Source organism: Natrix helvetica (genome assembly GCF_964273705.1).
Source record: "Natrix helvetica genome assembly, chromosome: 2".
Classification (NCBI taxonomy): domain Eukaryota; kingdom Metazoa; phylum Chordata; class Lepidosauria; order Squamata; family Natricidae; genus Natrix; species Natrix helvetica.
This window is the reverse complement of record NC_138552.1, coordinates 73,557,559-73,575,524: the sequence shown is the minus strand read 5'-3', so window position 1 is coordinate 73,575,524 and position 17,966 is coordinate 73,557,559. Positions and strand designations below refer to the sequence as shown.

At 39.1% G+C, this 17,966-nt stretch overlaps 2 protein-coding genes across 3 annotated transcripts in view; one reads left to right on the top strand and one right to left on the bottom strand.

Annotated features, from left to right (window-relative positions):
* Nucleotides 1-4,456, top strand: part of SMC5 (structural maintenance of chromosomes 5) — a 55,477-nt gene extending 51,021 nt beyond the window's left edge. Inside the window, exon 24 of the mRNA XM_081941887.1 lies at nucleotides 226-4,456. Within this exon, the coding sequence (XP_081798013.1) occupies nucleotides 226-354 (129 nt within the window). The 3' untranslated portion in view covers nucleotides 355-4,456. The remainder of the gene's footprint in view (nucleotides 1-225) is intronic.
* A 4,265-nt stretch (nucleotides 4,457-8,721) lies between these two features.
* Nucleotides 8,722-17,966, bottom strand: part of KLF9 (KLF transcription factor 9) — a 40,096-nt gene continuing 30,851 nt past the window's right edge. Inside the window, exon 2 of one of the 2 annotated variants that reach the window (XM_081944131.1) lies at nucleotides 8,722-14,384. In XM_081944131.1, coding sequence (XP_081800257.1) covers nucleotides 14,155-14,384 — 230 coding nt within the window. In that variant the 3' untranslated portion in view covers nucleotides 8,722-14,154. The remainder of the gene's footprint in view (nucleotides 14,385-17,966) is intronic. The other variant, XM_081944132.1, reaches the window with a different exon arrangement.

The following is a 17,966-nucleotide window of genomic DNA, read 5'->3' as shown; positions in this document are numbered from 1 at the left end:
ATTAATAGTAACAATAGCTCCCAATTTATTCTGCATATATTATCTTACCTAGCTAGCAATATTGTCTATATTGTCGATCCAAATAGAATAGTAATATCAGAGAAAAATGAAATGTAGCTGCTGTGGGAAACATTTAGTGTATGATAACTAATAACCAAGTATGTTTGGTAAAGAATAAGTAATAAGATTGTTTAACATGATCCTTTTTTTCTTGCTTCTTAACAGCTGTTGCAGAATCTCAGTTATGCAGAAAAAATGACCATATTATTGGTGTACAATGGATCATCCATGCTAGAATCAAACAAGTGGGACTCAAAAGCATTCTTTAGGAGGAGGCGGAGATTTCAGCCATGATTAGCAGTAAAATATATATTCCTTTTTGAAACTGAAAAGAAAACTATTTGGAAAGATCAAGAATGAATGTATTTCTTAAAAGCACAATTTATCTCTTGTAAAAGCCATTGATAGCCAATGTTTTATAAGACTAAAACGCTAACCTTTTCTTTTATGCTTATTTTTCTCTGAAGAACTGTAGATAACAATTTGGGGGATAAATTGATAAATTGAAAGGATATATTTTCTTATCAGCGATCAATTGTTTTAGATGAATTTGAAAAAAGAAATGTTCTGCGAGTTGTTCACAACTTGGAAGCTTTAATTATATTTGTTACAATACGGCCTTATATATACAGCCTTTGGATTAACTGGTAAACTGGTGGATTCACCAAGTCTGTTCAACAAAGAAGTTTAACTGTTTAAATATCTGTTCTATATAACTGGGATACTGAACTATGAAAAATAGTCTTTCCAATTGCTGCTAAATGATGATAATTTCAAGCATTTCTGAAATATACAAAATATGCAGTATCTTTTTATCCTAATCTTAGAAGCAACCACTTGCTTCACTGGTAATTTTATACACAGTACCATTCTTACAACATGGGACATACTTACATTTTGTTCCATATGTTTGTCTTTTTAATAGGGAAAAATGCCAAATCTCTTTTTATATAATAAATATATATGGGAAATAGTAATTTATTTTCAGTTCTTTGACCCCTGTTAATATGGCAATAGAAACTGACTCAGTTTTTAAGATATTTCTAATTATCAAAAATATTCACTAAGTATCTCAGTCTTCAAATCATTTTTGATTAGCATATCCAAAGCATATTCATCAACAAGAGACATAAAATTTGTCTTTGTGAACCTAAAGAGCAAGATCTGTCTCCAGTAGATAATATCATAGAGGAATGGGAGAAATAATTGTTTAAACCAGTGGTTCCTAAAGTGGGCGGTACCTCCCTCTGGGGGGCGGTGGGATGACTTAGGGGGGCGCTAAGAGGCAAGGGAGGTGGCAGAGGAGTGCTGGAGGTGTTCTGCTGTATTGTACTCTCGACTCGCCTAGCTTAGTACGCAGGCGTGGAAGGGAATGCGATGGGACTGAAAGCGAGAGTCTTTCCCTGCACGGCTTGTGTGGAAGGTAATGGCTCAGTCTCGCCTCACCAGGAACCGGCAACGCCGCACCTTTACTAAGACTTGGGTCTCGTGCGCGCCTTCAACGGGTGGAAGGGCTGGGTTCTTCTTTGTCACGTGAGACTGGCGGTTAAAACTGCTCCTCCAGCTGCGGGGGCGGCGGCCGTGAATCCCTAAACGCAGCGATGGAGTTGTCTTCCCCACTTCTCGCCGGCTTTGCCACCTTCCTTCTCCGCGGCCTGCTGTTATTTAACGAATGGGCGCATGGGTGAATAGCTTCACAAAAACCGAAGGTCCTGTCCCACCCGACATGAGCGCATGGAGACCCCCGGCTGGTCTGTCATGCTGTGTAGAAACTGAGTTGCTGCCTCCGTAAAAAATTGCAGGGGAAGCTGAAATTTTGGAATGTGATTCTAAGGGGAAGAGTCTATTTCGCTTGAGCTACTTTCTTATGTAAATAAGGATTGAACAGCGTACAAAAGAGGTTGTGGATTGTAATCCATTCATGCTGGGGCAGGGTGTGATTTTGCAACTATTTCATAGATGCACGTTTTTTTCTATAATATTAGTATTGTTAATAGGATTCTTTTAAAAATCATCTGAATTAATAAACAATCTTAATCTTGCCCACTGCTAGAAATACTCCAGAAAATGTGTTTTAAATTAGTAGTAATTTTTATAGCATTAGCTGGCTGGCTGATCTGCTGAAAGAGGGAGGCACGTTTTGTTCAGAATAGTTTGTGGAATTGAGACAAGTGGTTCTCAAGCATTGACACACCTAATAAAAGTAGCTTACAGTGCAGTTTAACATCATGTCCTGACTACATCCTTGTGTTTCCCCCCAAAATGAATTGTCATTGCCCTGATCTCATTCCCAATAATGAGTGAAATATCTTTAATCATTAGTTGTATTAGCTATAAAGTGGCATTGTCCCTCCTTTCCTATTGACTTTGTTGTCAGAAGGTCACAAAAGTGACCAACAAGACCATGGGACACTGCAACCATCATAAATATGAGTAAGTTGCCAAGTGTCTGAATTTTAATCACAACTCATTTCTTTCAGTGCCATTGTAACTTCATACTGTCACTAAACTAATAGTTGTAAGATAAGGACCACCTGTATTTCACAAATTGCTAGGGAAGATACAAACTTGATCTCTTCCTGCCTACATTCCAAACTCTGCTATCTCTTTGCCCTCTGCTGTCTCTTTTCCTCCTGCTGCAGACTACAGGTAGTCCTCAGATTACGACTATAATTAAGCCCAAAATTTATGTTGTTTAGTGAATTTTGCCCTGTTTTATTATAATTCTTTCCACCTGTTAAATGAATCACTGCACTTGTTACTAACGTTGTTAAGTGAATCTGGCTTCTCCATTGACTTTGCCTTGTCAGAAGGTTGCAAAAGATGATCATATGACCTCGGGACACTGCAACCATCGTAAATACAGTATGAGTCAGTTGCCAAGCATACAGATTTTGATCTTTTATGACCATGGGGATGCTACAATGGTCATAATTGTCAAAAATGGTCATAAGTCACTTTTCCAATAACTTTTCAATGATGAAGATTTTGATCGTTTGCTGCTTCATACAGAAGTTCATTGGCTATCAAAAGGCAACTGTGAGATGCTTTTACAATCTTTTTGACACGGTTGTGGAGTTTTTTGAAGACAAGGATGCTTTGCTCAATGGTGAACTCAAAGAGATCAGGCATGACATTGCTTATTTATCAGAACTATTTGCAAAGTTCATTGAAGTGAATTTGCAGTTGCAAGGAAATAAGGTCAATCTTATTAAGGCCAAATCTGTCATCTCTATGTTTATTTCAAAGTTAACTCTATTCAAGCGCAATATAGGCCGTCGCGAGCTATGCCAATTTCTGAGCTTCTCTGAGCTAGAAGAGAAAGGTGGGATACAAGATGATGATCTTCAAGTTTTTTCTGACCATTTGGACATGCTGCATAAAGATACGTCTGAGCGATATCAGGATCTTCTTTTGATGGAAATTCCAGATTGGGTGATAAATCCATTTTCAGAGGAAGATGGGATAGTGGAGGAACAACTCATAGAGCTGCAAAATGACATTGAGCTGAAGCCAAAGTTTAAGAAATCGTACCAAGAGTTTTGGTTACAGAAAGAAATTTCTGATCGCTATCCTGAACTATGGACAGTGGTTAAGAAGCTCCTTGTTGCATTTCCAACATCATATTTGGTGGAACATGGCTTCAGTGTGGACATCCAACTTCTCTCCAAGCAAAGAAATTGACTCCAGATTACTGAACGTGGTGATTTAAGACTCCTGCTAAGTGACTTAAAACCAGACATTGGGAAACTGGTATCACTTCATCAAGCCCATCCATCACATTAAGAATTTACTGAACAGTGAAGTAGTTACTAAATTTTACTGAGTTTATTAAGTTACTAATCACTAAGGTTCTTGATAAATGACTATCAGACTTTGAAAACCTGGTATCACTGGATCATGTTCAACAATTTTGTTGAATTAACATTAACTAAAAAGGTTTTTAAATTGGATTTTGAATAAATGTGCAATTAATTATTACAGTTTTGAATTTTACTGTTACTATCTTCGGTCGTGCAAACCGTCCAGTCACATGACTCCCCCAGCCCACCCCCACCAAGCCACGCCCACAGAATCAGTAGTAAAAAAAATTGAATTCCACCACTGGGTGGGGGGCACTGAGAATCAGTTTGTAGCACTAAGGGGGCGGTGGACTGAAAAAGTTTGGGAACCACTGGTTTAAATTGCATTTTAAAAGTATGAGAGACTAAATCCCACGAGACACTGATTATTTAATTCTGAGTACATACGTGTATTGTAATTTGAATGTTTAATGCTAGAATGGAATAAGTGCAGAGGTATGGGTATTCAAGACTAAATACTTTATTGGGTTTAGTTAGTTACTTCTCAAGTGACCTCCTTACTTTTTATTTATTTTTTTACACACACACACACACACACATAGAATTGCTGGCAAATGTTTAAGAACTGGGTTTCCCTGCTCCATTCCTGCAGATTGATCAACATGCTAAGTGCATTGGCTTAGCTCCACTCTCAACCACCTTGTAAAATACTAGAAAATTTAACAATCAGCTCTCGAGCTGGCTCTAGCTCCCTGTAGTATATATGATTACATTTCCAAATAAGGTTACATTTTAAGCCATGAAGTGTGCAACTAGACCAAAATATTTCTTAACTCTAGCTGCTCTTCAGATTTGTTTTTATTATTTTAATATTTTTCCGGTATCAATGTGCAGGGTTTAGGTTCACCTATTTAAAAAATTGACCATCTCCTATTTTAAAAAAGTGAATAGTAAAAGGAAGCCCTTTTAATTATATCTCTATGATTCGTGCAATAATTTCATACTGGGAGGCTAGGAGCAAAGAGGCTGATACTGTTCCTTGTTTAAAACTATTGTTTTATGAAACTGACCAAAAATACCTAAGATAACTAGCTCTTCATAGGAAACTAAAGGAGAAAATTGTCCCTTCTCTCCCCAAGAGTTAAATAGCAAGTATAGACCTTTCTAATCAGTTGATTTTCATTGTATAAAAACCCAAAAGTTTTTCTTTGGCCTTTGGGACCAGACAGATATAGAGTTCATATTTTTCTCCACTGTCACCTGATGCTGAGGACTTTTCTGTTTGCTTACATCACTTCCTTTTCCTGGAACTCTAGAGCACTTATTACTCCCATTTGTAGACAGAGACATAGTGCCTCTTTGTGTATAGCATTGTGTGTGCCCTTGCATGGATTAGCTACAGTATTCTTTCATCATGCAGCTCAGTAACTGTCCATTGGGAGGAGTTAACAATGAGAAGGAAATTCCAGCCAAGTTGCTGAAGATAGTATAACTGTAAGAGTCTGATGAGGACTGGCGAACCAGCTGTTTAATACCGGTAACAACAAGGAGCAACTTCATTTTAAATTATATTGCAAAAATTAAGAATGCTTACAGTAGTTTTTGAAGGTGCAGGGAAAAAATTGAATTAGATTCATTTCAGTTCCCTTACTCAAATTGCTGTGACTTCAACATGTATAGGTTTTCTTTAATGTTGAATTGACTCTAGTTTACCACCAGAGGCCACTCTAATACCATCTGTGGGAGATCTGTTTTGCCATGTAGACTTGGAAGGTTTTAAAGGAAGTGTGTAAGGGGGGGGGAGGGAGGAGGCAGATAAATGCCCTCAACTTTCAGAATGAAAGGAAGTTTTTTTTTTCATCTGAAAACTATTTGGGGCTGCACTTATCTATAGCAAGTGTGTTGGCTGTGGGGAATGTACACCAATTATATCAATGGTGGCCACTTCTGGAAATCTGAGCCATGAAAGAAAAGAAAAAAAGGAAGGAAACACTGGTCCTGTGGAAATAGTAATATCACAGTAATATCAGTTGCTAAATTGCAGATAAGATAGAAGCTGGATTCCATCAACACTTTGAACTCCTGGAAAGACGCTTATCTTTCTGCTTGAAATAGGTATAAATAGCGACTCATTTACTTTTTTACAACTTCAGACAAGGAATGGGGTTCTAGGCTGTTTGGATGGAGAGAGTTGCAAATAGGATTGCAGGTACAGGGGTTCAACAATAGTCTGTAAAATAACCTAATTGGCCTTTGCAATGGGCAACATTTTGCCATCCAGGTGTCATTGAAGTATAATTCCCATATTCCTTTACCATTGAGCATGTTGGTTGGAATTGCAGGGAACTGGACTTCAGCACCATCCAGACAGTACCAAAAATTGCATGATCCAAGCTTATAGTTTCCTATGATGCGCTGCAGCAGGGCTGTCAAACCCGTGGCCCTTGGGCCGGATGTGTCACACGCTGGTCACGCCTACACCTGGTTTAGCGAAGGAAAAGATGTGATGATGCGAGTTTGACACCCCTAATGTACAGTATGTGGTGTTTACAGTCGTTCCTGACTTCATATACCACAGTAATTCTCAGCTAACGGATCTAAAATTTGGAGGAGCTGAAATTAGGAAAGTTTGCCCTGAAGTGACATCCTCTAGTGCAATCATTGTCTGCGTTTTACTCGGCAAACTTTTGCATCCCTGTTTTTTGCCATTATAAACAAAGTTATTCCAGCTGGATGCACATGCCTTCCAAAATCAAGGACTTCTTGTTACAGTATTAACACGCACAAGCTTACATTTCACATTATATGAGGAACATATATATGAATTAAATAAGCTAGATTTTAGGCGTAGGCACTTGGAATCATTGTATATTGTCTGAAGCTGCAGTGTTCAGGTTGGGCAGCCATAGACAATCTTTTTTTTTTTAAATCAATATTTTAGAGTTACATGTGAGTAGATTCTTTTAATGCACCAGAGCTTATTTCTGAGTAAAATAACCACAGGGTTTCTGTAAGGCTCAGAAGGATGCTGACTTCTGCATATTGTCCTGTTGCCTTTCTTGGTGCTCAAGTGTTAAAATTATTGCTTCTTTATTTATGGCTAGGATTATTTTTAATGTTAAGTTTATACGGCAATCTTCATGGACTTACTCTCTGATTTGCAATCTGTTGTGCGAGTAATGGAAGAAGGCTCAGGAACAAATTAAAAAAAAACAAATAACATTTGAATGGACAATCTGAGTTATGTTGGGAAAGACTGATAAAAAGGTGTGATGCTATTGTGTAAAATATACCTTACAAAAATATGAAGGCATTAAAGCAAAGTTTAAAATATTAAGCAGAATGAATATTTGGTGTTGCTGGAACTGAAAATAGATTATATAAAGTAATGTAACAATAGATTTTAAAAGTATTGGTTTAATATCCTTTTTTTTCAAGCCCAGTCCTGTTTGTTCTGGTAGGAAAACACTTACTGAAGTTGAAAGCACTGTTGATAAGTTGTTATCTTATGGGCTGTTCCCAGCATTCTTTACTCCGCTAGACTATAATCAGACTAATCAGATTTTTTTTCCAAGGAGTTAAAGATACCAAATACTAGAATAAATTAGATACCACAGAATATTAAGGTTTGAGTTAAATATTACATCTGGGAATTAGCAATTTATCTTTGTTCATTTTTCAAAACCATGAAAAGAATTCTCAAGGTCCAGATAGAAGGTTTTTCCATCTGCATTTCTGAAAGGTTCCTGGAAAACATTCCTGGAAAAAAGAACTTTATTGGGTACATTAGATTTCACTAAATAATCTGAATCTATGTAGGACCAAATTTAATTTTTTAGCATAAATACAGAGAGAATGGGTGCTGCTAGCCTAAAATGAAATGTACTTATTTCCCTTAATACAAACCCAAAATAAATGCCAAAAAATGGGCAAAAAAGTTCCAGCCTAATAACAACACAGGATCATCCCAACTATCCATCATGGTTATTTCTCCTATTCCCCAAAGGTCATGCTGATTGCTGGCTAGGAAACTAGCTAGAGTTGGGCTAATACTTCTGGAAGGCACTAGATTTGGAGCCTTTGAAAAACATAATCAAAAGTAACAAAGCAGAGTATGTCACAATAGCTATTTACATTCGTGAAATAAAGAATTATTGCTTAATTTGATTATTTCTTCAACGTATACATGCCTCTGTACCCATAGGGAACTCAAAGTGAGCAATGGTAAGAAATAAAATAGCACAAGAAGATGACATAGAAGACAAAGTCTGCACCTTTTCCTAATGATGAGGTTACGATTGGGAGAGGACAGTTCTTAAATCTGGTGTTGAAATTCAAAGTTCATCTTTGGCAATTTCTGCCCTATTGAAGCAGCATCCTGTTGTTGCAAACTTGCATGAGAGCCCCTGAAAAATAAGAACTCCAAAACTAAGATTAAAAAATAAATGACTCATCTTGGCACACACTCCTTTTTCTGTGTGTCAAACAGAACAGCCAGCACATCAGAGAAGATGGGAAGGAACAAACCAACACTGTTTCACATTTAATGCAATCCAAATGCATGATGAATTTTACAAATACAACTTGGAAGTGAGGGTTAGTTCTGGACTACTTGGTCTACCTTAAGGGTTAAGTTGCTGAGTTGGAGTGGAAGGATTGTTGTCAAGGTGTTGTCTTTGCACCTACCTTCACTTTGGTAACATCCTGCTGCATCAATAAAATACTTTCACCAACTGAGGCTCTCTGATAAGATAGGTGTAGCATGTGGGAAGATCTTGAAAGCTTATGCAAAGTCTTCAAAATAAGAACTGTCCCTTGGGTTCTTGAGGGCAACTACCAAAGCCTTTATCCTATCAGAATGAAAAGAAGGCTGCTGCCTTCCAAGCACCATTTTTTCCTTACTGCAATTCAAAATACTGATCTTGAAAACCTAATATCATCCAGAGAGCCCTGGAATCTTTTGAGTGGAGAGCTACTTGAAGGGCTCTTCCTACACCTCTGTAGCCAAGATGAGGAAATTGCAGAAAGAACTTTTATTCTGGCACTTCCCAGATTCTGCAACAGATTTATCAAAAGCTTGTTAGCAAGTGCTAGGAATGAAGGGCAAGGATGAAGAATCTGGTGACTTCCACATGTTGATATCCAAACCCATAAATTCTTCTGTGAGGCCAATTGTCAGGGATGGTGAAATTGTACTCCAAATACCTAGAACAGAAGTGTCCGACCTTGGTAACTTTTAAGACTTGTGGATTTCACCTTCAGAGTTAAAATCTACTGGTCTTAAAAGTTGCTAAGGTTGAACATCTCTGATTTAAACAGTCAATATTTTCCTGAACCTGTGTGTGTGTGTGTGTGTGTGTGTGCTGACATTAAACCTGCCTTCTTAAAACACTGGCATGTTTTAACTATAAACTTCTCTGATTTTGTTTCCTGCTTCACCATTTTTTTACCTTTTAAAAAAGTTATCCATCTTGCAGTTCTGCCATTTTAATTGCTTGTTTTACTTTTATCTATCTAAATCAGCTTTGCCCAACATAATGGCCTCTATATATATTGAATTTCAACTCCAAAGGCTTTAAGTGACTGGAAGACTAAGGAGTTGTCTTGCTGATCTGGAAGAATCAAAATGGGCAGAGCGATTTAACTCCATTGTTAATAGATATTTCCTCGTTTTTTACTGTACTATCCAATTTTGAGCAATCAAACTCTGATACAAATCATCCCAAGCAACTTTTCCATTTTGTTTCATTTTATTTTTTTTAAGTATTTGGACATTTTTACATATGTACAAAAACACCTATTCCTACTTTTTTCTTTTTTCTTTTTTTTTTACAATTTCATATGATTTACAAAACAGGACAGCAAAATAACTTAGAAAGGATACGAATACTGTACAAAAATAAAATGGATTAAAGTTGTAAAGATTGGTATTTTACAGTGTTACAGATTTGTTAACCTGCAATAAAACAGCATTTGAAAAGTATGTCTGGTGCATACTGGGCTAAGTCCATCAACAAACAGGAGAGACCTGTATAGAAGTCATCAAAATCGTTCACAAAAGATGTTGTATAGCTATAGTTTAAAGCCATGGCTTCTCTAGGAAGGTCTTTCTGAATGGAGGAGAGGAGCTGCATTCACGTCAGCACTCTTTTGAGAATTTCCAGAGTGGCCTGGCAAAGAAGTTCACCAAGAACTTGATTTTTCCTTCTTGACAACACCTGCTGTAGCCTCTTCTCAAATTCCGATTTGCTAAAAGATCGTAACCTATTTCACTGCGCTGTCAAGTGAAAGTCACTGCTGACTCTTACACCAAATCTGACAAACTTGTCCGGTTTTATTTTGTTAGTGGTTAATAAACTTTGGGTAGTTTCTGATGTTACTTTTGGAAGACTCCTAAAAAGCATATTTTACATCCCGTTGCTTACCAGATTTACTTGAAAGCAAGTTTCATTCATTTGAAGGAACACGGCTTTCAAGTAAGCATGCTGAGATTAAAACCCAAAGAAACAGTCCCTGCTTCTGAGAGTAACTTCATGAAACTCCTGGATCCTTGAGCCATTCATCTATCTTCTGGGGCACAGCCATGGGAGTTACATTTCCCACATAAAAACATTTTAACAATTATAGTGCAGCTGGGTGCAGTTGTCAGCAAACAGGGTTGAAGAAATCCTTGCTTCTGTGGCAAAGTGAAAAGAGTTTGCTGGGACAAGGATCCATACTATACATGCTTAATCCCGCTCAGTTGCCCTTCAAAGTACCAACTGATTCAGCCTGAGGAAGATATTTGGGAAGAAGAAAACAGTGAATGGGTAAGAATTAAACACCTTATTTTTCCTTTTGCCCCAACAACTGGAAATCGGGGGTTTATATGACTTATGCAGCAGACTAATCATGCCCAGGATTCTCAACCCTGTTTGCTGTTGAATGCCATACCAGCCTTTTAAGACCTGATTATGCACACATTGTCTAAAACTAATATAGGAAGCAGGCCAGTGTCAATCGGTAGCCTAACTTGGTATGCATGACAACACCAATTAAAAGTTATCATGGCAGTTACTTCCCCTGCATCATAGCTGGAGAAACTCGTGGCTGTTTGCAGGAAATGGGTGATCTGACATGTTTATTGGTTACCAAGCCAGAAGGTTTATCATCTCTCAATGCACACTAGTGGAGACATCCACAGTAGCATACAATGGGTTTACCTACATGTCAGTCAACCTACTTACTGCAAACTGGTGGCCACTCCAATACTAGAAATAACACACCAGGATCATGCACACCTCATTGTGATGACCAGAATATCACAAAGGTGAATCCCAAATCTATTGAGTCACTTTTTTTTTTAATAGCTGGAAGAGCCGTTAAGAAAAATCAACCTAATCATTGTTTTATACATCCTCTGGTTGGATTTATCCATAAGAATCCTTTTAGGAATGAGAGGAGCAGTTCCTATGATTTGTTGTTCAAATAATATCTGCTGCCAAATTAGGTCACGGCAAACTATTCTGCAAATGGTTTGGCTGGTGTGATGAAGGCACAGCCATCATTTCTATACCCTGACCTGAAGTCCACAAGGGAGCAACATGAATAGCACCATTTGGCCGTCAAGGACTTTCCAGCCCAAGGGACCAACTTAGAACCTTCGGGTGGACTGGAGGTGGCCACGTGTCATATGAGATCAAGTCCACAGCTGTCAGGAGACAGGCAAGTGTCCTAATCACCATTTCACCAAACCTAATTATTCTCATCTGCCTTTGTGACCTGATAAGGTGCCATTTAAGTGCCTGTGGCTTGCTTTGTACAAAAGGTGGAATAACAGCATTCAGCTTTCGGGCTCTCTTTTGTTAAAACTGCACTTGCCCTACCCCAAAGCAACAGTCAAAGATCTGGCAAACTGTTTAGTAGGACTCAGACTGGAGCTTAGGCTCTGGAGGATTGGTTTCATATAGAAAGGGAGGACGATTGGAATAGTACCACATTGCGAGCTGCTGACCAACCATATAGTCCTCACCCTTATTAAACAAGGCAGCATTAACAGTACTGATAAAAGCAGAATGCTTTTTTAAACACTAGAGTAATAGAAAGAGCCAGGCTACCTATTTTTATAAGGAAGAACAAACATCCCTACAATTTATTTTGGACACCAGAAATTAATTTTGGTTTATCATAAAACAAACGTTTCAAGAAGTTGAAACGGAGGTAGAAAGTGTGCTTGGTTTCCTGACGTGTCTTCACTGAAGAACACTCGTTCCTTTTTGCTTCTGAAATGCCATTAAGTTGTTCATTGCCCCAACACCTTTATTTAAAAGCTGTTCTTTTCGCATAGACAGGTTTTATAATGAGCCACACAGGTAAAAATGCTTGATGCATACTGAGTTCTAGTGCTGGAAGCCACAGACAATTGTAGAATACTCTACTCTCTGAGATGTTTTATTTTATTTTTCTAGGAAGCTAGCTTTCTATCGGATGAAACAAGAACAAGATACTGTCATAGCAGGTATACTTTACAAGGTCGTATGTACAGATTCTTTACAAAGTTGGGCAAACCGATCCAGGTGTAATCCCTCTGGCTACTGTGTGATTTTCTCACCCACAAAGTTAGCCCTACGTAGGACAGTTGCACCACTCCTTCCATCATGAGAAAGAAGAGTCAAGGACAGAGGGGGCAGGAGGGAAGTCTGTAAACATGATTCTCCATCACCACGAGAGATGGGGGAGGGAACGTCCATGGATTACAACCTTCGTCAGGTTCATGCTTTTGACATTAACAAAGGTGACACAGCTAGGCTAGATGCAAGAGCTTTTCTCCAGTGTGGGTGGTGCCTCTGTTCCGCAGAGCAAACCATTTGAAACAGATGAAATATTGCCATTATCATTAACTGTATCAAGCCTGATACGGAGGATTGAGATTGCAAGGTACGTAGTGGTGAGGCTATGTCGTGACAGGTATCTCGACACGCCTCCTGCATCCGAGTCTGAATTCCGACTTGCAGTTAGTTTGGTTGTTATTCCCCAGACTCTGTACAACAGCTGCAATTTATGAAAAAGAAGACTGTTAAAAAGTAGTTTAAAAAAACCAGTGTTAGTTGCCTTCGTCCACATAAGAGAATGTTCTGTCGGAGAAAATAAAAAGAAGAAAAAAGGTTCTCTACCGACTCCAAATGCACATAGTTCCGTTAGCTGAGACAGAATTCTGGTGAGAGGTGAAGAAAATGCACCATTGAGAAAAAGAGTCGTAAGAGAAAAAAAAATAACTTTTATAAAAGTGGTAGCTTATCAAGATGGTTGCTGCTGTTACGCATTCATTCCAACAAAATCCAGCAGAATAAAGCACTGGTAGTGGTATTCATATAGTACAGTACAGTATATGGTTGCTTTTCAGATGAAAGTCTAGGAACAGCTAAAGGAGAAAAAAAATAGTCTCATACTTCTGCCACATTTCTTTGCATGATTTAGGTTGCATTGTTTCTTTTCTACATGGCAAAGAATAGCCTCTTGTGTGTGATGCCAGCTGATTTCATGTTTTCCTTTTGGTTTCATAATTGGTTTCTGTGCATGTTTCCACTGGGGAAAAAAAGAGCAGCTCAAAAAGGATAACTTGGTGAAAAGTACAGTTTCCTTCCACCAATCTGGTACTGTGAACGATGATTTTTTTTTTCTTAACAGTCTTGAACAGGGTGGACCACAGAGAGAGAAACGTGAAATTCCATCTATCATGTGCTACGATGTTTTTGTTTTGCTTTACTTGAAAAATACTTAAGTGAGTTGGAAAGTGGTTTCACTAAACTGGATTTTTTTTTGTGTGTGTGTTTTTTTTGTTTTGTTTTAAAATACAAGCAGCATTACATTAGTCAACAAAACGTCTCCATGACACAGCAATCACAAAGAGCTTGGAATCACTACTGTGGTGTCACAGGTCAAATCACCCAGTCACATATAATTATATACAGATGTGTGTGTGTGTGTCTGTGTTCACACACATGCACCCACACACCAGTGTTGATTCTTTAAACTATAAAAAGTTGCATTATTTCTGCTGTTCCCCATACAGACACCCCCCTCACTCCCCACGCCCACCCAACAGCCACTGATTTAAGACTGTGGTTGGTAGCACAGCAGGGTGGACAGAACAAAAATGTTAATCTTTAAATTTCCAGCTACATGTGCTTTAAAAATGCAAGTTGGGGGGGGGATTTTACTGTACAGTGGTGGACATATTTGTGCTGATCCATTCTGGTTTTTTTCACTGACGGCCATCTCCCCACCCTCACCCCTGGTTGTAGTCTTTCCTTCAAAAGGAGGCAGAGCTGGTCTTTTTAGATCGCTTGATCATGCTAGGATGGAACTCAGTATGGCGACGGGCATGCTTGGTCAGATGGTCGCTCCGCATGAACCGCTTCTCACAAAGTGGGCATCGAAACTGCTTCTCCCCAGTGTGGGTTCGGTAGTGCCTTGTTAGCTCATCAGAGCGAGAGAACTTTTTAAGGCACTCTGGCCATGTACAAGGAAAAGGTCGTTCGCCTGAAGGGAGAAAAAAAGGGAGAGGAGTGAGATGTGGTTGATTCAAAACATACCGAAAGAATTCAGGAGGAATGTCACAGGAACGGTGAAAGAAAGAAGAAAGTGCCCCATAAATTACTGCTCAGGGTCTACACAAGGCCAAATACTCACAAGTCTGTAGAGATTCTCAGTCATCCAGATCATGGTTGTCCCAAAGGTGCTTTTTCAGGAGGCAACTGGACTTTCGTGTTTTTTTCTTTTGAAGACATTTCGCTTCTCATTCAATTTATCTGAAAAACCTCCAAGTGCTTCAATGGCCCTCTAAAAGGATGCAAATGACCAGCTGTCTGTAAGGAATATAAATGCTTCCATTCTCCACTATCCTGTCAGAGCTGAAGAAGCTTCTTGGATGAGAAGTGAAACATCTTCAAAAGAAAAAAAACAAGGAAGTCCAGTTGCCTCCTGAAAAAGCACTTTGAGTCACAACTCAATACTACCAATAAAAACTCAGTTAAGACACCTGAATCCAACATATCCTGTACTCCAATTCTAATCCTACATGCCAAGCACAGCATGCCGAATAGTTGTCCAATCAATTGATCAAAGATTTTTATGTATCAATATTAAAAGAATGAATTGCACCACTGAGTAACTGCCTTTCCCATCCTTATTTAGACCCTAATGTTTAGTGGATATAGAACATAATCTTTTGTGAGCTTAGGTTTAACAGTGGTGAGGTGGCACATATATTTCTGTTATTAAGCAGTACCAAAAGCTAACCCTTTGAATACAGGTGACATCTTTTAACCAGACCACCCAAAAAGAGAGAGAGAGAGAGGGAGAGGGAGAGGGAGGGAGGGAAAGAGAGGGGGGGGAAGAGACCAACCAGACAAAAAAAAGGAAAAGAAAAAAAAGGAAAAATGCATCAGTATTAAATTGGTAAAGGAAGAAAAGCATGTTATCATGAACTATTTTAAACCATAGAGTTTATGGTATTTCATTATTTTATTATCCAAAGAGATGAAATCCTGAAGATTATCATAATGCGCTACAGAGTTTTCACAATACACTAGTTTTGAGCTGTACAGTAGAAATGAGAAACAAAGGATTATTTTGAAATAGTTTTCTGTAAAACAACTTTCCCTTCCTAAGTTTTCCTTTTACTATTTACTTGATTCTAAAGGCAATGCATACCATTAAGTTATTTTGAAGGCAGGCTGACGGCAACAGAAAATATGGGAACAGTTCTTTGGAAGAAGTATGACTAAACAGCATATTTGGACTTTCCAGCGATGAGGTCTTCCTGACGAAGTATTGCTGGAATGTCCACTAAAGAAAAGAGTTATCTGGTTTTGCATAAGATTTCAAGCACTACCAAACAGCTATGTCTTCCATACCTCCTGTGTAAGAAATATTTCACTAACAAACTGTGTTCTGTTAAAATAACGTTAGATTCCAAAGACCAGCCAAATGATTCAGTTGGCAGCATGCTATAACTTTACAAACTGTTTCAGGAAATGCTGCTGAAGCCAAAGTACAGGCCTGTTTAACACAGAGGTGTGGACCATTGACATTCCCCTAAAGGAAAGCTGACAATAAAAATTAAATGTGAAGAGCTGTGCATTGGTATGTGGCTGATGTAAGGCATTACATATAACTCTATGCATACGCCCCTGTGCTAAAGAAGCCTCCTTCATCAGTGGATCTGCTGTTCAAAACTATACGTGATAAGTGTTGCTTTCACAAGTAAACCTATTAGTAGACATCCTATAGGTGACTGACAGTAATGCTCCCATTGTGACACTGTTTGCACGGGGCGTTGTGATAGTTATCTGAAACCACAGATGCGGTTGCTAATGGCAAAATCCACCATGCATATCCTTCCACATCCTACTGGTTTTTTATTATTTCAGGGCCTATCGAAACATATATATATACATTTTCCCAAATCCCTGCCAAGATGAATAGTATTCGTTGTTTGAAGAGGAATGGAATGTTGATCAGAACATTATTTATTGCAGAGCTTTCAGAGTATTTCATTCGAACATTTGCAAGTGGGTAGGAATCCAGGAAAGCAAACAAGGAGAGCTTAGTTTTCTATGAATCATCTTTACAAGTGCATGCCAATGTACTTCCCCTCTTCTTTTCCATGGGCAAAAGCAGCTTGTATGATGTGGTTATTTTTGTATGTATATGAATGCTAAAATCCCTTGCTTGACAATCTTAATAAAGTGTAACTGTGAAGAACATTTTTTTTCTTAAAAGGACCTAAAGTCCAAAATAGAAGAAAAAATAACTTAGTCTCTCTTCTTGCATAGCTGATTTGATTATGAAAGCAGATCCCTGCAATCACCCACGATGTGTCAGAAAATACTAAAGGTAAAAGTTTCCCTGTCCAGTCATGTTCAGCTCAAAGGCTCAGTTGTCATCTGTTTTATTGATCAAGGGAGCCAGCGTTGTCCGAAGACATTTGCTGTGGTCATGGGGGCAACAGGGCTGTACACCAAAGATGCACAGATCACTGTTACCTTACCACCGAAGTGGTACCTATTGATCTATTTGCATTTGCATGCTTTCAAACTGCTAGGTGTGTAGGAGCTGGGGAAGGAACAGGAGCTCATCCCGTTGCATGGATCTCGAACCCAGACTGTCACCTTTCCAGCTGGCAAGCTCAGCATCTTTAACTGCTGAACCATTGCACTCCCCCAAGAAAAGACTCAGTCCTAGGGCAACCAGACTATTTTAATCCATTGCTTGGACTCTCCAAGCAATGCCTAGGAAAAACTAATATCTATGTTAGGGATCTATAAAGATGACCTAACCTCCAAGATATTCATACATACTTGCTTTCCCTGAAGTGGTGAGCGCAACATTTCAGTGGAAGTCCTAAAGAGAGAAACAAACAGAATGTACACAAAGAAGACACGGATGTTGGACTGTCTGATCTTGTTCCCAGACAAGGTGTTGGTTTTTTTTGTAGCAAGGCATACAAGACCAACACAAATCAAATTATGTGAATCAGATGTGGTTTTCAGGAAGTTCTGACAGGCTCTGGAGAACCGGTAGCGGAAATTTTGAGTAGTTCGGAGAACTGGCAAATAGGCTGGCCCCACCCCCACTGCCTCCCAGTTGATCTTCTTTTGTTGCCCTGAACAGGAGAATGGCAGTTGGTCTTACCTGAACTGCTATTTTCGGGGCTCAGATAGGAGGCTCCAGTGGATGGTATTGTCATGCTCATTTGGCCACGAGACTGGAATGAAGCTGAAGACACGCCTCTGTGCTCCACCCTTTCTTCTCCAGTTCATCGAAGTGATCTCCCCCAAGGCCTGAAAACAAGGCACAAAGGAGAACTCCCACCACCCCAGCTATCCTACTACCTAGGGCGGGAACTGGAGCCTCCTGTCCGAGTCCCGAAAATAGCAGTTCAGGTAAGACCAACTGCCATTTTCCGGAGCGAGGGACAGGAGGCTCCAGTGGATGGGGCCTACCAAACCTACGTCCCATGGGTGGGGAACTAATGGTCTGCAATAACCTGCTGTAGCACCCTGTGCCCGAACGCCACATCAGCCGATGAACGGCGATGGGGAGGCCCACGTAGCCAAT